The 23,123-nt window shown below is 42.7% G+C and overlaps 1 protein-coding gene and 1 pseudogene across 4 annotated transcripts in view; both read right to left on the bottom strand.

Moving 5' to 3' along the window:
- Positions 1-23,123, bottom strand: part of C4H4orf19 (chromosome 4 C4orf19 homolog) — an 86,995-nt gene that overhangs the window by 2,688 nt on the left and 61,184 nt on the right. For 2 of the 4 annotated variants that reach the window (XM_067735695.1, XM_067735696.1), the window contains 2 exons: positions 15,659-15,708; positions 81-134 (listed from right to left, as the gene is read on the bottom strand). In XM_067735695.1, coding sequence (XP_067591796.1) covers positions 81-112 — 32 coding nt within the window. In that variant the 5' untranslated portion in view covers positions 113-134; positions 15,659-15,708. Of the gene's footprint in view, positions 1-80; positions 135-14,922; positions 14,971-15,658; positions 15,709-23,123 lie in introns of all 4 variants that reach the window. The other 2 variants (XM_067735698.1, XM_067735697.1) reach the window with 2 other exon arrangements.
- LOC137223003 (CDGSH iron-sulfur domain-containing protein 2 pseudogene) overlaps positions 178-23,123 on the bottom strand; it is an 84,050-nt pseudogene continuing 61,104 nt past the window's right edge.

The following is a 23,123-nucleotide window of genomic DNA, read 5'->3' as shown; positions in this document are numbered from 1 at the left end:
AACCCATGCAGGGTGTTTAAAGTGCCTGCATAGTAATCACAAATTCCTCCATTCGGATGGGACATTTTGTTCAATGTTACCTTTGTAGCATTTTACAGCACCTGCACCCCATCTGGATTACTTTTTGTTATCATCTGGAAAAAAAGGCATAAAAAGGAGAGAACAGAGTGAAGGACATTTTATTTTATTTTATTTTAAAAATAAAAAGTGTTCGTTTTATTGTAGGAAGATACATTAATTCTTTGAAATCAGAGTGAAAGTGTTGCACGATTTAATTCTATATAAATGACTGAATATACAAAGTGTCAAATATAAACAGTAGTGTAAAATAAATTGGCAGAAATAATTATTCAACCAGTAGCGATACTTAAGACTACCATTTGAAAGATCTTCTATAAACAAAGAATGGAAAAATACTGTTATAAGATTTTACAGCACAGAATTGAATTCCATCCTAATTCATTACTATTATACTTCTTCAGTATTAGTGGATGCACATTATCTCCAATTTGTTGTGTTTATCGTGTGAACCATCACAGGCAGGAAACGTCTTAGAACGCCAACACCTACAATTAGCTGCTTCAGTAAGACACAAATCTTCAATGGTTATTTCATTCACCACTTTGGGATTTTCCTTTTGTATTTTAAGATTAATCAAGTTATCCTTCTGCTGCTTTTTCTTTGGGAGGAATGGACGAACCGCAAGGTAGTGCAAGTACACGGAGGAAAGGCAATAATCAAAGCCATTCTGAAACTGTGAGCCGGGCGATCCTGGTAATGCTCTCGGGGACTGGGAGCTCCTTAAGATAACGCGGGGAGCTGCACCTTCAACACGCGGACCGTGGCCTCCAGCACCTTCCCGGCCAGCGGCGCCCGCTCCTCTCCCGGCCCCGCCGGCGGCTCTGCCGCTCTCCGGCCGAGCTTCGGGCGCTTGCGCGGAGAGCGGAAGCAGCAGGCGGGCGCTCTCGGCCTGGACTGGGCCGGGGAGGCTGAATGACATTTTAATAGGAGTTAAGTTTGCTTTTTCTTTCCTAGATACACTCAAAGTTAGTAGAGTTACAATTTTTGGCAAAAGGATAACGCGATTCAGGGAGGGCACTGGTTACCCGGAATACCTTCACGTATCTAAAATCACAGATTCAGAGTTCTCAAACATTTATTTACACTTGTCTCTTGTGCCAGACCTTTCCCCAGCCCTGGGAGTTATGCCATCTCCACTTTGCAAATGAGGAAAAAACAGGTTGACGAATGTTAGGGAGAGAAAGGTGGGACTGAAAAGGACCTGTGCGTTTTCTCTTCCATTGCCTTCCACAGGGGACGTGGGCTTAACCGGGGTGCAGCCCACGTGCAGCAGCAGATGGTGTAAGAGAGTGGAGAGGTTCCCGCGCCAGGGGATTAGCTACTCAGCATTAAAAGATGTCAGGATACGGCAGCTGATCTCTACATTCCATGTTACAGACCTGAGGAGATTAGAGCTGGAGGGATCATCACAACCTTTACTTGGACTAAACTGCTTCTGTTTTGCTTTTCCCACCACGGGTCCCATCCTGGCTACGATCCATGGACTCCACTCTCTGGCAGTTCAAGGACACGCCCCTTCGGGCTTGCTGGTGGCAGATGGACTCATGTCTTTGCTTCTTTCATTTCCCACCTGCCCTCTGTCCCCTGGCCTCTCCCAAGTTGCATTTTCCCCTCATGATTGTCCTCTGAATAAAACCTTCTCTTCATGTAAAACTGACCACACTGTTCTGGTCTTTTCTGAAAATCCTAAACATTAGTATGGAAGAAACTTTAAGTCATCTTCCATCTCTAACAGCTACAACCCTTAAGAAGACAAGCCAGTGACAGAATCTAAAGCCCTAGTCCCTTTGTCTCCATGAGATGCATGTACTAGGGAGAGAGAGGGGTCGCTCATCGTCAGCTGTGTCACTGCTTCCTCTGTTCTCTCTCCTTCCTTTCAATCATGCATGAATTTCCCAGGATGCTACTTCATAAGCCTTTAACCACAGAGAAAATTACTGGTGCCTCTTAAGAAGTATAGACTAGTTGGTTGGTTAGAGGAAACTAGATTTACACCCCCCCACCCATACACACATACATAAAGATATCCAACATCCACATTCTAATCTCTGGAACTTGTGACTGTTACCTCGTGTGATCAAGAAAGAAAGTCTTTGCAGATGTGATTACAGATTTGAGATGGGGAGATTGCCTGGATTATTTGGGTCAGGTCCCAGCTCTGCCGTGTAACTTTGGGCCTCAGCTATTTCATCTTTAAATGGGGATAATGACGCATCTACCACATAGCATTGTTGGAGATTATATGAGTTAATATTCATAATAAGCATATACTTATTACTCAGCTTTGTCTAGATACAGCATGCTTAAAAAAAAAGACGGAAGCTTTGCACCTAAGAAAGAAAGAATCTAGTTGTCATGACGTACACACACATACAAACAAGAGCATTAACAATACCAAGTAATACTTGTTTCCAGAATAAGGGCCAAATGGTATATTTCTATCAACTGCGGCGCCAACTGAAAGACGTGCACCCCAAGTGCAACAAGAATTCCACAGAGAGAAATCACTGGTGGCTTAGCCAGCGATATGTGTACAACCTTTTCCTTTTTCAATGCACTCTCAATGAAATTACCCCATTTTCCAAGCCCAGGATTTTGTTTCCAGCCTCTGCTCCCCACTTATGTCCATTTGCTGCAAATAATTTATATATCAGCTGGATAACAGGTTCAAGAGCCCCCTGTGCGCTTCCTCCCCACCATCAGCCCCTCCCCTCCCCACTTGCGCCCTCAAAATCTGGCGTTTCCATGCTTGCAGTACCTTTGTTTATCTTGGAATCTGTTTTTAAAAAGTCAGGAGGATAGGAGGCAAGAAAAAAAGTCAAAGAAAAGAAAAAAAGGGCTTTGGAGTGTTTGAGAGAGGGGCAGACTACAGGTCTTAATGATGTAATTGAAGCAATCGTGAGATGTGAATTACTGAAAAATGTCAGGCAGGTGGGTTCCAGAGTCGTAGGTAGGGAAGGTTTTCTTCTGGAAAGAAGAAAGAACGAAAGAGGCTTGTCTTGAGCGACACCTGGCTTTCCCAGCGTCTCTGAGGCTGATCAAGGTCATCCTGACCCTGAGGCACCCTCGCCAGGCTGGCTGGCTGTCCCCACCCTCTGCTGCTGGCGCTGTGGCCACACAAGCAACGTGCCCAGAAGTGAGATTACTGCTGTGATTTAAGAGCCCAACTCCAGAGCCTCTGCTTCCCTGTTTCTAGGAGAACCGACATGTCATCTGTGGCTTTCACCACCCACCCCTTTCCCTGGAAAACCACAGTATCTGTATTTCTCTTCAAAGCCATGTAGTTATAAAAGGTGTTTTGATGACTCTCCCCTTTCAAGTCAAGTTTACAGTCCCGCCCACCGCCTCCCTTTAGGGTGCACCCTCTGGGGTTCCTACAGACCTGGTCCCGTACCCAGGGCCACGCTCTGTGCCTCTCTCTCCCCAGCCCAGTGGAGGCAGCCTCTTCCTGGTTAGAGGTCCTGCCCTCTTTCACCACGCTGTGTTTTCCTTCCCCAGCGACATTCCTTCTCTCAGTGAGATAGGCTCCAACGTCCAAGGTTGAGTGACCGCTGACGAAAAGGGTGGGGACTAATGCATTTACACCCAACCCCTGCCCGCCTGTGTCTACAGTGAGTCTTGTTTCTATGATGATTCCTAACATCAAACCTGATCTGTTTCTCTTTTCATGTGTCCCTGCCACACCACATCTTGCTTTTAGCGAGGAGGTCTCCCATCTCCAGGTGCAAAAAGGAAATACTCCAGGTCCAGCGTGACACACGGACATGGGGAAAAAAATATATGCTCTTCTGAAGTAAAACCGAATTCAAAACGGGCAGTCTGTCTCTTTCTCTCCCCCCTCACTTTGACAACATCTGGCTTAAAGGTGAGAACTCAGTTGTCTGGGGCCCTTTATTATGGAGCAGAATCAGAATTTGCTTTCTCTTTGGAGTGGAAAAGAGCAACAGAGAAGCAAAAGGCAAAGCCTTCACAACCGTCATCTGGTTTGCACAGGAGAAAAGCAAACACAGTTAGGATGGTGTGTCCACCCACTGCTGGCGCCTGCCTGCTCCTGGACTCCTGTGTTGGAGGTTGACTCTTGTCCTGTGTTCCATGTCGAAATTACACAGTCCTGTGTTTGAAGATGGGCACGCTAAAGCCCCATCAGTTACTAGTCAAGTCCCCTTGCGGGAAAATCTGGTTTCACAAGGGAGTTAGTGATGAAGGTGGGGAGAAACGGGGAGACTGGGGGGAGGCAGGAGTTTTGCAACCAGACAGAGAAATTGACTGAGTATCCATCAGGAAGTCAAGGAATATAGAAAAAGGCTCAACCCAGCCGGAAAGGGCTGCCTCTGATTGTGATGATCTTAAAGAACGACAGGGACAGGTCAAATGGACACAGGACCAGCTGGCAGGGGTTCTACTGGCCAAATACAGAACAACATGAACATGAGAATAAATACTAACATAAAGGATTATAATCCATTGAATAAAACAAGGGTCTATGAATCCTTAGGATATAAATCTAAAAAGGGGAAAGCTCTGACTTACAAGTAGACAGTCAGCTAACAAACATACAAGGAATAATGGAACTAGAGAAATCACCATTTGACAACCATCACAGGAACAGTTGAGGTGAGCAAGAATCATCAACAGATGCTGAGACCAGCTGGTGAAAACTTGAGGAGAATGGGATATTTAGTCTCAAAGTAGCTCCCCACCACACGCTTAGGGGTAAAACAGTATCCTTACGGTGGAGAAACCTGGTTCACAGCACCTAAATCAAATAATCAAGGGTTAACGTCGTGAGTAACGAGACTAGTCGGCAGCCTTGGATGTGATGCACTGAGAACTTGGAGTCACTTCTGTGGTTTTTCTACCAAAGGAGTATAATCTGGATTGAAGCAGGAGGCAACGTCAAACCCAAATTATGGGCTATTCTGCAAAACAACTGGTCTGTACTCTTTAAAGAGATGTAATTTTATGAAAAACAAAGACAGACTAAAGAACTATTCCAGATTAAAGGAGATGGACGAGACACGACAACCAAATGCAATCATGATCTTTTTTAAGAGGTCATTATTGACACAACTGGTGAAATCTGAATAGGTCTGTAGATTAGGTAGTAGTATTAAACCAATGTAAATGTCCTGATCTTGATTATTGGCCTGGAGTTATATAAAAGCATGCCCTCGTTCTTAGGAAATTCAGAGTAAAGTATTTAGGAGTAGAAGGGCATGGTACCTGTAACTTATTAAAATGATTCAGGCAAAAGATTGTGTGTGTATGTGTAGAGAAAGAGAGAAAAATAAAGCCAATGCTAACGTTTGGGGACTGTGACTTTATGAGGGTCCTTTGTACTTTTCTTGCAACTTTTTAGTAAGTCCGATATGATGTCAAAACCAAAAGTTAAAAGGAAAAAAAATAGTGGGAAGTTTAAAAAAAAAAAACCACTAATCTGATGTCTGTTCTTGTTCCGCTTGTCTCCGGGCTAGGACCCATTACCTACAGGAAACCATTGCTACTAAGCTATTCCCTATAAGGAAGCACATGGAGAAAAGGAAAGGAGCTCATCAAAAGCCCACTGGCCTTTCTGGATTTAGCTGTCATTCTGAGTATGTACTAAAGACCTTTCCTCAATATCCAGCCCCAGGCACTAGAACACTGAAGGCAAAAATGCTTCCTGTCCTTGGGCTGCCCCATCTCAGAAGGGGACTCACAGTCTAGGGCATTGCTGTTCATCAGCTGTCGGCCTCCCTTACTGAACACAAGCCCCTCGCAGGCAATGCCTAATCCAGGGCAGCATCCAGCTTGCCTGGAGCACGTCACACCTGTTATTCAAGTAAAGGAATGATTGGTGAGTGACAGGTGTGAATGAATGAATGGTGAGTATGAACTTTTTTTTTTTTTTTTTTTGCGGTACATGGGCCTCTTACTGTCGTGGCCTCTCCCGTTGTGGAGCACAGGCTCCGGACTTGCAGGCTCAGCGGCCATGGCTCACGGGCCCAGCCACTCCGCGGCATGGGGGATCCTCCCGGACCGGGGCACGAACCCGCGTCCCCTGCATCAGCAGGCGGACTCTCAACCACTGCGCCACCAGGGAAGCCTGAGTATGAGCTTTTATAAATTATTCCAGTAGAAGGTCTACCTTTTCCATGATCAAATCTCACTCCACCCAGTGGTCCAAAACCAAAAGCCAAGTGCATGACACGAACTGAGAGAGATGGGGGGAACCGTGGGTCCTCTTCCCAGCTTGGGAATTACAGTTATGTAATTCCAAGGGTCAAGGACAACCTGCTTCAAGGGCTCTAGTCAATGAATGAGCTTTCAGAGCAGCTTCTGGCAAGTGGTTGGAGTTGAGAGAAGTTGGAGTGTTTGGAAGAGACATAATAAAATTAAACACTTAAATTTCAACTCCGTTTTGAAAAACCAACTTGCCAGTGTTTAGAAAACAGTCCAGGATTTCACCTTAATCTGGCCAGCAGGTAAAGTTGAAAAATATGTAGTGAGTCACTTCTGGGTACTGACCTCTTAGACTCAAGAGGGTTGGATAAAAATAACTACCACACACTGAAGAGACCACCAGGTGCTTTATAAAAGAAATTAAAGACTGCCTGCCCAACTCCATAGACAGTATTGAATCTACAGTGGAAAAAGGACAAGAAGATAATTCTTGACTACTACCCAATCTCTTTCCTCAGCAGAATCATATCCTCCTTTCTGGGAAGGCTTTGAAAACTCTCTGGGACAAAATTTTCTGGTGTGTTCCCTTTTCTCCTAAAGAGGTTGAACTTCAGTGATTTTGGAGAACTGGAAAGACTATAAGAAGACGGTTATTATCAGCACCATCAAATAGTTCATTTGATGCACTCCCAACAGTCAATGTGCTACCATATGTGTATCAGCATCACTTAGGACTGGGTTTGATGGAATATTTGTGCAGAGGTGTGTTCAAACCCCTGCCAAAGGGTTCCCTGGTCAAACAGGTTTGGAAACAGCAGAGATGAAAGATGAACACATTCATAGTTATGAAAAAGAACGATTTCACCTTGTTTAACTCAGTAGTTTCCAAAATTATTTGACCACAGAGCCTTTTTTTTTTCCCCATAAAATATTAACAACCAACAGAACTTGTGTTCTGTGGATCTTTGGGAAAAACAACTGTCATGACAGTCTAATTATCAGGAGGGGTTTTACGCCCCAAACTAATTATTGCCAGGTGGTGGTTGGTGTTTTGGTGAACTCAGCCAGGCAAAGTCTGTGCCAGGTGTGAGAAATCCACTTTCCAGCAGTGGCTTCATCATCAACCATGTGGATGTGGGAAAGCTGTGTAACCTCCTGATTCCTCAGTTTCTTTATCTGCCCAATGAGTCCATGACATCAAAGCTCTCTTCCAAATCTAACAATTGAAATGGTGAATCAGCGAAGGAAGGCTCCTCCCCTCATGACCCTCTCTCTGACTCGGCTCACACACCGTTACCATTGAACACCGAGACAAGGCAGGCACCAATATCACCGTTTTGCAGGTGGGGAGCTCTGCTCAGTGGTGTGTGAACTACCCCATCCCAATACTGATGGGCTGCGTTTGGGTCCCAAGTCCACAGTCACCCCAACCCATGATCCTGACTGAATGCACAGAGCTTCTCCTCCTGTTTCCTTCCTTCAGGCCCCAAGTTCTCATCTCATTCCCTTAGGTCTGCAGCTCTTTGAAAATGTCTCCTTGGCTTCTTTGCCATAGGGTCCTGCTGACCAACGCCCTGGAGCCTTGAGATGGGGAGAGTGTGTGCAACAGCAACTTCCCTGGGAGGGGCGAGGACTCAGGTCAGGGGGACTCTGAGGGAGGAGGAGGTACACCTGCTGGACCTCCTTCACTGGGATGTGCTGGGGGAGTGTGTGTGTGTGTGTGGGGGGGGGGGCAGGGCTGGGGTATGTGCATGAGGCGGGATGTATAAGCATCTGAGAAGATTTATCACACCAGCAAGTCAGCACAGCGGTTAAATGAATAATTTAGGGCCAGAGTTGTGGGTTCCAATTCTACCTCCACCATTTATTAGCTTTGTGACCTCTAGGCAAATTTCTTAGCCTCTGTGACCTTTAGCTGTCTAATCTGCAAAATGGGAATAATAACAGTTCCTGCTTATCAGGATTGTTTTGAAATTTAAATGAGATAAAAGTATGTATGGCATTTACTGTAATGTTTGGCATCCTGCCAGTACTTATTAATGATTACAAGGAGTTAACATTTGAGTGTTTAATATGCATCAAGTACTGTTTTAAGAAATTTCATTTCTCAAATGAAATTTAAGATTGAATGAATTGAATTGAATGAATCTTAGATTATTACTTTACAATAATCTTTTAAGGTGGAAACCAGTAATTATTATCATTATTATTTTGGCTGAACTGCGTGGCCTGTGGGATCTTAGTTCCCTGACCAGGGATTGAACCCGGGACACGGCAGTGAAAGCGCTGAGTCCCAACCACTGGACCACTAGGGAATTCCCTATTATTTTTTTAATTGAAGAGTAGTTGATTTGCAATATTACATTAGCTTCAGGTGTACAGTATAGTGATTCAATATTTTATAGATTGTACTCCATTTAAAGTTATCACAAAATAATGGTTATATTTCCCTGTGCTGTACAATAGATCCTCATTGCTTATCTATTTTATACATAATAGTTTTAATCCCATACCATTGTCTTGCCCCTCCCCCCTTCCTTCTCCCCACTGGTAACCACTAGTTTGTTTTCTGTATCTGTGAGTCTGTTTCTGTTTTGCTATATTCATTTGTTTTATTTTTTAGATTCCACATATATATGACATCATATATATCACATTTGTCATATGATATGTCATATGATATCATATTTATATATCAGTATTTGTCTTTCTCTGACTTCTTTCACTAAGCATCATACTCTCTACATCCATCCATGTTGTTGTAAATGAGTAAATGTAAATTTCATTCTTTTTTATGGCTGAATAATATTCCATTATGTATATCACACCTTCTTTATCCATTCTTCTGTTGATAGACACTTAGGTTGTTTCCATATCTTGGCTATTGTAAACAGTGCCACTGTGAACACTGGGATGCATAGATCTTTTCGAATTAGTGTTTTATTTTCTTTTTTGGATATACACCCTGGAGTGGAATTGCTGGGTCATATGGTAGCTCTATTTTTAATTTTTTGAGGATCTTCCATACCGTTTTCCATAGTGGCTGCACCAATTTACATTCCCACCAACACTGCACAAAGGTTGGGAGCCAGTATTTTATAGATAAGTAAATGGACATAAAAGTTGAAAGTGGTATAGTGTGGCTATTATTAATGCTGTTGTTATTGTTTTCATTATTAATACTTCCTGATTATATATTAATTATATAATATTTATATATTTCATATTATATTAATATAATACCTCTTGTAGGTTTTGTTGTTTTCTGAGTCCACTGCTTTACACAATAAGCAGCAGCTTGTGATCCATTAGCTTTTGCAAAAGGGAACTGGATCCTCTTGATTTGGGCTCTGATAGAATTTCATAGGTGTGGTTTCATCTATTGGCCACCAGATGGCAGTATATAGTGGTTATTTAATTCAATTTCAAGGGAAGGACTTGGTATGGGAAAGGCCTCAGACACAGAATTAAAGGCACAAATAGTGTAGGTGCTTTGCCAGGTGGTGAAGTTAGGGAGTACGTGATGTGGTAAACATTCAGACAATTATTGTGTTAAGTCCTGGTGGCCATAGCACCACCTTACGGCAGGGCTTCCTCCAGCTCTGGCTGGGCATGGGATTTATTCTGTAGTCTGGCCAGACCATGGCGGGGTCAAAAAACTCTGGCAATTCTATAGACACCTCTTTTCACACAAATGCGATCTGTCTTTCTGGACAATAATTCTGTGGAAGAGGCTTCAGGAGGAAGGAGCTGTGGAGAGGTTCAGTTTCTCCCATGTTAGCTCTGCTGCTGCTGGGCCTGCCCATTTCACTGCTCCTTCTCTATGGCCATCCTTGGGCTGCCCCAGGCCCCGTGGGCTGCCCATGGTGTGAGCTGGTCTTGGGGCCCCATCTTCTGGATGAGGGTAAGTGGCCATGAATTAGGAGGTAAAGATAAGCTATAAAATAAGTATGGCCCAATTTGAAAGTTTTTGTGGAAGAAGCTCATTATTTTTGATTTAAAATAAATTCAGAATATTGTGTTTGAAAAGGCAAAATTTGCATGAATTATTAGAATTAAACAGAAGGCTTTTTTTTTTTTTAGAGAGGAAAATGAATGTAAAGAAGGGAAAAAAACCTGATATAAGCACGTGACAGTAGCTATAACAGAAGAAGATAGGGAATAAGACAGAAATTCCGTGAGGGCTGTTGAATAGAGTTATCATTCATCTTTTTGTTGTTGTTTACTTTAAAAAAACTATTGATAGCAATTATGCCTGCATAGTTTATTTAAATTTTGTGAGTTTTTTACACTTATCTGCAGTAATATTTGTGTAAAAAGTCAAGTATCCATTTATACTTAGTGCTGATACTAAGCTCTCTATTCTGTGTCATTGATCTACTTTTGCCAAAACCGCTGTTCTTATTACTCTAGGTTTGCAATAACAGAGAAAGTTCTTCTATCTTGTTTTCTTAAAAGATGTTTTTGGATATTTTTAGCTCTTTGCAATTTCATATAAATTTATTTTTTAAATTTAATTTAATTTATTTTTTTATACAGCAGGTTCTTATTAGTCCTCCATTTTATACACATCAGTGTATACATGTCAATTCCAGTCTCCCAGTTCATCCCACCCCCACCCCCCGCCGCTTTCCCCCCTTGGTGTCCATACGTTTTTTCTCTACTTCTGTGTCTCAATTTCTGCTCTGCAGAAAATTTCAAATTCTGTTGGTAGCTTATGGTCAGCCCTCTAGACCAGTTCCTTCTCCCTGTACTCTTGGTGGGAACAGTTCTAGGGAAAGTTTGAGAAGCTATGCCCCTATTCTCTGGACTGTAAACTCCTGGGAGTAGGCTCCTGTCTGGATCAGATGAGCTGCAGCTCATTATTGAATAAAGACTAGGGTGTATGGGTGACAGGGGCGGGGATCCTCGTGAGCACTTTGAGAGGCAGAGGGAACGGGGTCCATAAGACATCCTCCTGGGTCTGTGCGGGCAAAAACTCTCATTTCTAACGAGCTCCCAGGGTGCTAATGCTGCCCTCTGGGGACCACACTTTGAGAGTTCCTGCTTTATGGCTTTATGGAAATGAAGGCAGGCAAGCCTCTTTGTTTTGCTATGTTGCTGGTTGGTCTAGGTGAGCTCTACTTAAAGGGGAAGGACTAACACCCTAAGAACGCTTGTGGCTTGGGAAGTTCCTGGCAACAGTGAGGTGGCTACAATTACCACTGGCCCCTTTTGGTGACTGATGATATGGCCCAAACCAAGTTGGCCAAAACTAATACCTGTAGTCATTACTGCCAATTGCACTCCCAATTGGTGCAGTTTACAATCCTGTTAGGTTTCTAAAAATTCTGTCTGTTTTTCAGAATTTGCTTTTTAACAGTTTTTAATTTATGTTATTTTATCCTTCTCTATGGGCGTTATAACAGGAAAAAGTTAAAATAAACCACGTGTCCAATAATAGGGGGTCAATCTGGACAACCTAAATGTTTACTAACTGAGGAACAGATGAAACAAACCCAAGACATTGGGCTGGTCTACTGCCTGTCTGCTCTTAGACTGGTCCCTGCCCCTTGCCCACTCAGTTTCTCAAGGCACCGTAATGCTGACGAACCCTTGCCCTCTGGATCGGGGTAGTCCCACCAGTGGAAGGTGCTGGTGGAAGACTAGAGGGGGAGGATGGGGGATGTCAAGGTATGTTTCCCTTTCTCTCTACTTCGGACAGCATGCTGTTCATCCTGGTAGTGGCCAGATCTCCTCCACAGCAATAGATACCCAAGAGTCCCACCCTCCATGGTGCCAGATAGAACCATGGTGCCTCACCATGGCTCCAGCCATTACCCCAGCATCTGGTTCTGTGTCTCATCCTGGGGTGGTAATGTCTCCCTGCCTCGACCATCTCTGTGTTGCCTCACCAACTCATTTGGTTTCCCAGCTCTTCCAATACCCACATAACCCACTGATTATAACGTCCCTCTGTCTGAAAGGAAGAGTTCCCATTTCTGGCTGGACCTTGCCTAATACAAATAATATCCTGGTCAAAGGCTTTCTAGCTAAGTTATTAAGTAATATACAATAACAGTACTGGACTCTGCAAAAATTGGTATTATCTATGGTATAGGTTGCTGCTTGTTGCATACCTGACATGGGAGGGGGTGTCCACAGTGGCTGGGGAAGGGACTTTAGCCCCTCCATCAACTCCATCAAGTTCTCTTCCCTTTCCCACCCAAAATCAGTTTGTTTGCTGTGTAATGTAACTTCCAGACAAGTCTCCTATCTTCCCGTCCAAGCTCTTAAACTCTTCCTATATATATTCTAAAACCGCCACTGGAGAATGTGTAGGGGACACATGGACCTTCGCATAATCTCGTGAAAGTACTCAACATCATTCACGCGTGTGGGTGACGGCGGTTAATATACATTTTGATGTTCCTCATGTCTACTAAAGTACGAAGGGTATCTCCTATTATTCACATGGGCACCTGGCCGTATTAACCCATTCCCCATTATCAATGTAGTGGCAGGAAGTTTATTTTTAATATGCCCCTAAAGCCTTCAGTGAGTCTCTAATTCAATAGTTTAAGACAGAGTTGGTAATCCAGATATCACCATGTGCTTATCAATTGCTTTTGAAGTATGCCTTGAGGAAGTCAAGCAGATGATCACGGACAGCTCTGAAGTGAACGAGACGTCATAGAGAGCTCAACTAATCACGTACGCAATCTCACTTAAAATGACAATTTATCATCAATGATACGGGCTTAGGTATTTACCCTGAATTCGACTACTTGGGTAGAATCTTGTTCACTGATGAACCAATATACCGTATCACTGAACACCAAACCAAACCAGATCATTATCGGGGATACATGACCACAGCACCAAGATTCAGACCCAACTGAAGAGGGGGGCAGGCCATGACCTTCTGGGTGTTTTTTAGTTTCAGGGAGTATGAACAAGTACACTTTGGAGAATCTTCAGATGGTACAAACAGAGTGTATTTGAGAAGAGGATTTCAAAAATTTGAAGTGAAGATGACGTGTTTTCACTTAACACGTGCGGTTCTATGTCTTTTTCATGTGGGATTCAGCGGCCCCCTTCCTTCATACTCTTGACCACCATAGTAACCGTATCATCTGACAAAACTCATCTCAATTCAGCTTGGGGCTGATCCTGACTCTGGCTGATTGGAAGCTCAGCATCACCAATCTTTAGTAGAGAATCTGCTTAAAAACATCCGAGACACTCTTGCATTAGTGCGTGGTTGATTTCATTTTTATGCCCACGTTAACAGAAGGACTGGTCAAAGTACATGTATAAAATCATATATGGGTTCAGAAGAAGAGGAGGAAGAATTTTAAGATCCAGGACACAGAAGACAGTCTATTGTAATTAAGGGAGTGGGCTGTGGAGTCAAAATCTGGACTGGCCTGTTCTAAGCTGGGTGACCTTGAGTAAGCTGCTTAACTTCTCTGAATCTCAGCTTTGCCAACCATTAGACAGGGGAAACAGTAACATCTAATTGTGCAGGGTTCTTATGAGAATCACATGGCTTACACACGTGATGGGCTTGGCAAAGTATGACTGGCAAGTAGTAGGTTCTTAGTAAATGTGGGCTGCTCTCATCTTCACGGCCACTGTCCATGAGAATATTACGTAACCACTGGCTTAATGACTTTTAGACACTGTGAATAGAAATGGGTGATGTTCTGACCAAATTCTCCCTGAAACCCCATGGGAATTAGGCGTGTCTCCAACACACAGTATGTCTCCAACACTGATAAGCAGCCTTATCTGGGAGGTGGGAGAAGTCTGGGAGAAACCTGAAGCATTCAGAAAAAGTTAAGTTCTGGAAATGATGAGGAAGTTGCAGAGGAGGCGACGTGGGGAGACGTTTATATAATACAGTCTTGTAAAGCTATAAATAATGATAGCTTTAAAAGCAAGCACAGCTCAGGGCTGGATGCTTACAGTGAAGTAGTTCTGGGTAATTCCCAGTATCCTAGATGCCCAAACCTCAGCGAATCTTAGAGAATATCCTACCACCCAACCACCTTATTTTATAAATGTGCTTCTGGACTCAAGGCTGGAAGCATGGACTGGTCAGAGGACAAGAAAAAACAGATTGTCCCATGTTTGCAGAAAACCCTATATGTGCAGAATTGGGTCACCAATGTTTCTCTGAAGTACAGTAAAAATAGTTTTTGCACTTGAAAAGACTGAGCATGGTTCTGAGGTCTCCAATATCCCTGAGCACTTAACTGAGGACAAGACACTCTGCTAGTAACTAGGACACAAAGAGGGAGAGATCTCCGCAGTTTGTTAAAGGGCTCACCACCCATCATTCATGCGCCAAGTGTTTCCTGAGCACCTATTACGTACAGGTACTGAACTCGATTCCAGGGAGCTGAAAAGAGTTCACAGTCTAGCAAGGAAGACAGACATACAAATACATGACTAATAGAGTATTAAAAGTATGAGATTAAACTATGTCATGTAACATGTTACATAAGGCAAGGAGCACCTGAGTAATCTTGGGAAAAGACTGGAGAAGACTTGTGGCCACAGGTGAGCAGATAATGGGGCTGGTGGGGTTCCGGACCACATTCCACTTACACTCTCTTTCTTAGTAAGCCCACTCTTTTCTCTACGTGTGCACCACCCTTGCCTTGTCCTAAAACATTATCACTTTTTTCTTACCTGAATTTACTGCAAAATCCTCTTGTCTCCTGCATCCACCTGTGTCTTCTAAAATAATACATTTGCCACATGGAAGTCACATGATCTAAGTCACATAAATCTGAATCTTATCATTTCCCGGGGCCTAAAACTTTTCAAAGGTGTCTAAGACCCTCAGGATATTTAATAACATAGAATAATGAAGATGATGATAAAAACAGCAAACTTACACAGAGCTTCCTATGTACCAGGTGTTAATCCACATGCTTTAGGTGTACAATTGGTCCTCATCATTTGTGGATTCCATAGCTGTGAATTTATCTACTGGCTAAAATTTAACTGTAAGTCCCAGATGAATAATTGCTGTGTTTTGGGGGTCATTTTTGGGCATGTGCGGAATGGTGAAAACTTGGAGTGGCCTGAGGTGCACGTTTCTAGCTGAGCTCAAACAAGGTAACACTCAGCCTTCTTGATTCAGCCCCATATTGTAAACCTTTCAGTGTGAAGACTTGTATGGTCATACCATTTGTCCCGTTTTAGAACTGTATCCCCTAAACAACAAAAGTAAAAAGGAAATAACAGAATTCTACTCAAACCTGAATGAGTCAGAAAGAATAGACTTTGGGGATTGCTCTGTCTACTGGCTTTAATGTTTCAGGTAATAAGAACTGTAGTGGAAGACCGAATAATATAAAATGTAATGGAAAGTGGAAAGAACAGACTTTCTTCCCAAAGCACACAGAAAAGAACAGCTTACCTGTTGTGGAGATCGTCCATTAGGTTTCTCTAGAAGTTTAACTTCTCTTCCTGCAACCAAAAAAAACAAAAAAGAAAGTTGAAAACTGAGGTTTACAAGTTGCCTCCTTTTTACAGCCAAGTTGCATCTTGAAAGCCACAGCAGAAAGCATTTCCTGAGAGGCCCAGGCAGTGATGTGCGGGAAAAGAATTCCTGGCCTAGAACATTTAGCCCAGGCAGCCAAGGGCTTTGAAATTTGCCAGCCTGAGTTTGCAGCCCAGCTTCTGATACTCAATTAATGATCAATGAACAATTTACCCAAATGTCAGTGTTGCATCTCTAACATATTATAGTGAGATTTAAATGGCACAATGGGAAAGCTGCTTATCACATGCTAGGCATGTTGGAATGGTTCAATAACCAGAAGCTATTGTTAGTTGTTTCTGTTGATAAACATTACATGACAATACACCTCTTCTCTGATGGGTAAAGTTTCAACTAAGCAGAAAAATAATTCAAGGAATTTACTTCTTGGAGACATATCAAACAATCAAAGTTTCAATGAATATATGCATAATATTTCAATAAAATTATTAGAATAATTCACTATACATAGACAAAACTTTTCAGAGAAATGCTCTTATCCCACTTCCAAGTAAACTACCTTTTGGGATAATGAATTCTGCCTTAAATGTATCATATAACATTAGAATGGTTATATCCTTTTGGAAATTCAATTTCATTTTCTGTCAGCAATGTCTTTTCACTCAGTATTACTTCTTACTGTTTCCTAATTCCTTAAAATCTAATACATTGCTCAAATGTCACATGAATGTTATTCTTAATTTTTACCAAGTACTTATAATTCAACTCAAATATTATTTGAAAAGGAAGACACAAGAAAGACAAAATCCAGGCCTTCAGAGAGCTAGCCATCTGTTGGGAAGGGCAAGGAGACAAGAAAAGGTTAGGTTAAAAATCACTAAAATATTAGGCAGGGTGCACATAATGCCACCAAAGGAACACAAGAGCTGAGGGGGTTCAGGATTGGGAGGTTGTGTAACTGGGCTGACAGCACCTGAACTATGCATTCATAGAAAGATGGGAAGAACTGTGGTAGATAGAAAAATGATGATGGTGAAGTGCGGAGGGAGGGCCTTCTAGGCAGAGGGAATGTGACAAAGAGAAGTCAGGAAAGGATGGGGTATTATTTAGTCACCAGATAATTCAACCCCTACTGTGTGTCAGGCACCACTAAACTGCAGTGAATGGGACACCATGCTGTGTGCCCTACAGAACGACAGCCCTATGTGCGGGAGAGTGAATACTCTGGATCGGCTGGTGTTTAAAGAACTTGGAACTTGCCACGTGGTTGCTAGACAGATATTACAACTTTCCTACAAGTGTTTTGTAGGAAACCAACGGGATGTGGCAATTCAGAGTTGCAGGTGAGAACCTCCTTAGAGTGAGGGATGGACCTTTGAAGATGGAGCATGTAAACTGGGACTCAAAGAATGAGATGGAACCAGGCATGCAAAGAACAGCTCTCAACAAGTCACTCCCTTTTAAGAAGCCTTAACTGGCTCTGCATTGCCTACCAATCTTTAATGGCCCCAGCTAGGCATCCAAGACCTGCCACAATATGGTACCAATTGGCCTTCCTAGATTATCCCTGAAACTCCTCTAGCCACTACTATTTCCGGCCAACCTGGATTTTTCGCTGTTTTCTAAACATGTCTATATACACTTTTTCTTATTTCTATACCTTTGCACATAGTGTTTCCCCCAGTTGGCATGCCTCCATGCCCATTGGTATTTTGCAGATTTCTACTGATCCTTCAAAACTCCTTCAAAACTCCATGAAGATTTAAAAAAAATCCCACCTAAAGGTAATTACTCCATTCTTTTAATTTCCACAGAAACTGGACGGCTCTGATCACTTTCTGCCTTGGATTACAGTGTAGGTACACCTCATTTTATTATTATTATTATTATTTGCGGTACACGGGCCTCTCACTGCTGTGGCCTCTCCCGTTGTGGAGCACAGGCTCCAGACGCTCAGGCTCAGCGGCCATGGCTCACGTGCCCAGCCGCTCCGTGGCATGTGGGATCCTCCCGGACTGGGGCACGAACCCATGTCCCCTGCATCGGCAGGCGGACTCTCAACCACTGCGCCACCAGGGAAGCCCCTGTGATCAGTGATCTTTGATGTTACTATTGTAACTGTTTTGCAGTGCCACAAACCGCAGCCACGTGAGACAGCGAACTTAATTGATAAATGTTTGTGTGCTCTGTTTCACCAACCAGCTGTTCCCCATTCTCCCCTTTTCAGGCCTCCCCATTCCCTGAGACACAGCAATACTGAAATTAGGCCAGTTAATAACCTTGCAGTGGTCCCTAAGTGTTTAAGTGAAGGGAAGAGTCACACGTCTCTCACTTTAAATCAAAAGCTAGAAATGATCAAGCTTAGTGAGGCAGGCATGCCAGAAGCTCAGAGAGGCTGAAAGCTAGGCTTCCTGCACCAGTTAGCCAAGTTGTAAATGCAAAGGAAAAGTTCTTGAAGGAAATTAAAAATGCTACTCCAGTGAACACATGAATGATAAGAAAGTGAAACAGGCTTATTGCTGATATGGAGAAAGTTGTAGTGGTCTGAGTAGAAGATCAAATCAGCCACCACAGTCCCTTAAGCCAAAGCCTAACCCAAGGCAAGGCTCTAATTCTCTTCAATTCTGTGAAGGCTGAGAGAGGTGAGGAAGCTGCAGAAGAAAAGTTTGAAGCTGGCAGAGGCTGGTTCGTGAGGTTTAGGAAAGAAGCCGTCTCCATAACATAAAAGTGCAAGGAGAAGCAGCAAGTGCTGACGTAGAAGCTGCAGCAAGTTATCCAGAAGATCTGGCCAAGACACTTAATGAAGGTGGCTACACTAAACACCAGATTTTCAACGTAGATGAAACAGCCTTACATTGGAAGAAGCTGCCATCTAGGACTTTCATAGCTAGAGAGCAGTCAATGCTTGGCTCCAAAGCTTCAAAGGACAGGCTGCCCCCCTTATTATGGGCTAATGCAGCTGGTGACTTTAAGGTGAAGCCAATGCTCATTTACCATTCCGAAAATCCTAGGGCCCTCAAAAGTTATGCTCAATCTACTCTGCCTGTGCTCTATACATGGAACAACAAAGCCTGGATGACAGCACATCTGTTTACAATATGGTTTGCTGACTATCTTAAGCCCACTGTTGAGACCTACTGCTCTGAAAAAAGATTCCTTTCAAAACATTATTGCTCATTGACAATGCACCTGGTCACCCAAGAGCTCTGATGGAGATGTACAACGAGATTAATGTTGTTTTCATGTCTTCTAACACAACATCCACTCTGCAGCCCATGGATCAGAAAGTAATTTTGACTTTCTAGTCTTATTATTTAAGAAATATGACTTGAAAGGCTGCTATAACTCCCATAGACAGTGATTGCTCTGATGGATCTGGGCACAGTCAGTTGAAAAGTCTGGGAAGGGTTCACCATTCTAAATGCCGTTAAGAACACTTGTGATCCACGGGAAGATGTCAAGATATCAACATACACAAGAGTGTGGAAATAGTTGATCCCAACCCTTGTGAATGACTTTGAGGGGTTCAAGACTTCAGCGGAGGAGAGGGTGCAGAGAAAAGGGAACCCTCTTACACTGTTGGTGGGAACATAAATTGGTGCAGCCATCATGGAGAACAGTATGGAGGTTCCTTAAAAAACCAGAAATAGAGTAACCATGTGATCAGCATGGAGCATATATCTGGAGAATACTCTAACTCGAAAAGATACATGCACCCCAATGCTCATTGCAGCACTGTTCACAATATCTAAGACATGGAAGCAACCTAAATGTCCATCAAAAGAGGAATGGATAAAGAAGATGTGGTACATACAGTGGAATACTATTCAACCATAAAAAATGAAATAATGCCATTTGCAGCAACATGGATGGACCTAGAGATTACCATACTAAGTGAAGTAAGCCAGACAGAGAAAGACAAATATCATATGATATTGCTTATATGTGAAATGTCAGACAAAGATCATATGATATCACTTATATGTGGAATCTAAAAAAATGATACAAATGAACTTATTTACAAAACAGAAAATGACTCACAGACATAGAAAACAAACCAAAGGAGAAAGGGAGGGGAGGGATAGATTTGGAATTTGGGATTCCAAATTCCAGACTACTATATATAAAATAGATAAACAACAGGGACCTACTGTATAGCACAGGGAACTATATTCAGTATGTTGTAATAACCTATGATGGAAAAGAATCTAAAAAAGTATATATATATATATATATATATACACATACACACACACGTGTAACTGAATGTACACCTGAAACACTGTAAATCAACTATACTTCAATAAAAAAATAATGAGAGAGAAACAATAAAACGTTCTTGGAAATTAAAACAAGACAGCAAACGTGAATATTTCAATGGAGAGTCTAGAAGAGAAACATGAGGAAATCTCATATAAATTCGCAAAGGAGATAAAGACATGAATAATTAAATAGAACTGTTATAAAAGTAAATCTCCTACAGGCTTCAAGAAAGAAAAAAACTGATCATATACAAAGAGCTGGGGATCAGAATGGTTTTAGACTTCTTAAACACAAACACACACACACACACACACACACACACACACACACACATTATTCTGAACTTGGCCAAACCACCAATGAAGTGAGAGGGTACTATAAAGACATTTTCAGATAAGAAAGGTCTCAAAAATTTTACCATTCATATACCTTCCCCTCCTGGGAAGGAGGCTATTAGAAGATGTAACAAACAAATGAGGTAGTAAACCAAGAGCGGAAGACAAGGAATACAGGAGATAGGGCATTAAACACAGGAGAGAGACAAAAGTAACCTCCAGGACGATGGTGATGGGAGACCCCAGAATGCCAGCAACGTGCACAGCCTGGAGGACAGCTCATTCTGACTGGAGAAGATGAGAAGGCTCTGGGCAGTTTTCTTTTAAGAGATGAAACTGATAGAATCACTGAAGTGTCCCAAAGAGAAAGATATATATATATACAATAGGGAAAGACTTTGGGGTCAAATCAGTGGTAAGGATGTAGAATACTGAACAGATGAAAAAAATGAGCCATTTGCTACCTTCAGAGAAAAAGATGTTCAGGAAAGGAAATTTAATTATACTTCCCTACCTGGCTTAGCTGTGAACTGCATTTACATAGTTATAATAAATACTAGTTATTCATCTAACTAAAACGGGAGGGGGGCGTTCAGTAGGGAGTGGGAACATTTCTTACGTGTGGTGGGGCAAGGGGTGGAAGCTGAACCATCTTTTACCACACTGGAAGATATAATGTCTGAAACACTAAAAAAAAAAAAAAAATCAAGAAGTGGTAATAGAAACATTCATTTAGAGAAACTGAGGCAAATAACCAAAATAATCAGTGAAAGAAGTGAGTTCCTTTGAGGAAAGAAAGATGTGTTCACGAGTAAGCAGTCTGGGCTTTATCTGAAGATTTGGGAACCAATTTAGTCCTAAGAGCAAAGTCATGAGAAAGGGTAAACCAGATGATAGCAAGCAATAACAATGATGCTTTTGAAAAAAGCTGACTCCCATCCATTTATTTAACCTACATTAATTATTTAATGTCTAGTACCGTGGGCCAGGTCATGTGCTAAAAAGAGATGACTTAGCAGGATGAACTGCTTACAGCCTGGTGGGGTGGGCAAAACAAAAACAAATAATTACGATCCAGTGACATAATAGAGCTTAGAGGCAAAGCATCATGACAAGGTGGGGACCAGCAGCCAACCTGTCAGAATATTCTAGAGCCACACAGCCCAATATGGTAACTACTAGCCATAGGTGGCTATTTAAATTACTAAAAATTAAGTCCATTAAACGTTCAGTTCCTGGTTACACCAGCCAGCCACATTTCAAGTGCTTGAAAGCCACATGTGGCTATCGTATCAGACGGGGGAGACACAGAACATTTTTCTCATCACAGAAAATTCTGTTAGATGGTACTGGTCTACAGGTTCTTAAATGGTGATTTTTATAGTGTTTTCAAGTACATCAAACCCCTGAAGGGATCACATTCCATGGGTCTATTAGTAAGTAGAGCCTTGCTGAGTTTGATATTTAACTAGTTATCTGTACACGGAGTAGAATTTTTACTCCAAGTTTAGTTTTCAATTGGAGCCACGGGTGGAACTAGAAACGGGTCTTTCTTACATGTCCTGATACTGTTTGATCACAGATGTTGGGGGCAAGTGCTGCTGGTGACTAATAGTCTTTGAGCCTTTGGGAAAGCACTTCTGTGTCGTGAAAAGAGGGGAGAGTTCTGGAGAACTCAGAAACTCCTGAGTTTGAATTTTAGCTCCACTACTTATAGCTGTGTGGCCTCAAGCAAATCTCTCAACCTCTCTGGGCCTCTGTTTTTTCAGATGCCAGGTTTATAGATAACGCAGGAATCAGGATAAGCCGGTGGCAGAAGCACAAAAACGGCAGCTGCTATTCTTCTCGTCATTCTTAATCTACAGGTGAAGAGGGGCCCTCAATGAAGACAAGGGCTGACTCTCCGCACCTCTCATTTCTTCTCATCACTGCCCTGATTTCTGGCTTTTGCGGAAGGATCTATCATTGACCAGGAACTTTAGTACCTATGAGAGGAAGAGGAATTTAAGTTCAAAGAAGGGCGAGAGGAAGAAGGGGGAAGGGTACTGGCATTTACCCAAAGCCCAGGACATGCCAGCGTCCACCCGCAGGTACTACGTGTCATTCTATAAACCCTCCCAAGGTCGAGGGGAAGCTGAAGGGCATGAGAAGGTGGCTGGAGGGGAAGAGGCTTGTGGGTGGTGAAAAAGGAAGCATGGTCACACGTAAACCCACAGGAGTCAGGTAGACAAGGGCTGCGAATGCCATGCTCAGGGCCCGGCTTGATGAGATTCGCAGTTCACAATAATAAACGGCAGCAACACGTGGGACTCACGGTGGGCCGAGAGTAGAGGTGGCCGAGGGGAACTGAGCCAGCCTGTGACTTACCCACAGACAGGTTTTCATTCAGAACTTACACCATACAGTCCATCTCTGTTGCCTTCTTTAACTTCCATGAGAAGAAAAACAAAGTTTCTCCTTAAGTGGAGTTAAATTCTAAACATGATAAGCCTGAGTTGGCACCAACGCTGGTTGCCAGAATTAACTTTTCCTTGTAATTTGTAAATGCAATTCAGGCTTGTTTTCGGGTTTCCTTTTATGGGCTTCCCCCCACCCCCACCTCTCAAGCAGGGCCAATATGTGAATAGAAAGAAAAGATCTCCAGCTGGGCTCCTTTCTCCGAACTAGCTTTGCAAGCTTTGCAGCATCTTCCTTGGATACGATTCAGCTGGGGGCCTTCCCTGTATTCCAAGACGAATTCCTGCATCCTCACACAGGGGCCCTTTGTTGTCTGAGGTTATAAG

Source organism: Pseudorca crassidens, chromosome 4, assembly GCF_039906515.1.
Source record: "Pseudorca crassidens isolate mPseCra1 chromosome 4, mPseCra1.hap1, whole genome shotgun sequence".
In the NCBI taxonomy this organism is placed as follows: domain Eukaryota; kingdom Metazoa; phylum Chordata; class Mammalia; order Artiodactyla; family Delphinidae; genus Pseudorca; species Pseudorca crassidens.
Note: the sequence above shows the minus strand (reverse complement) of the source record. Positions and strands in the feature narration are given on the sequence as shown.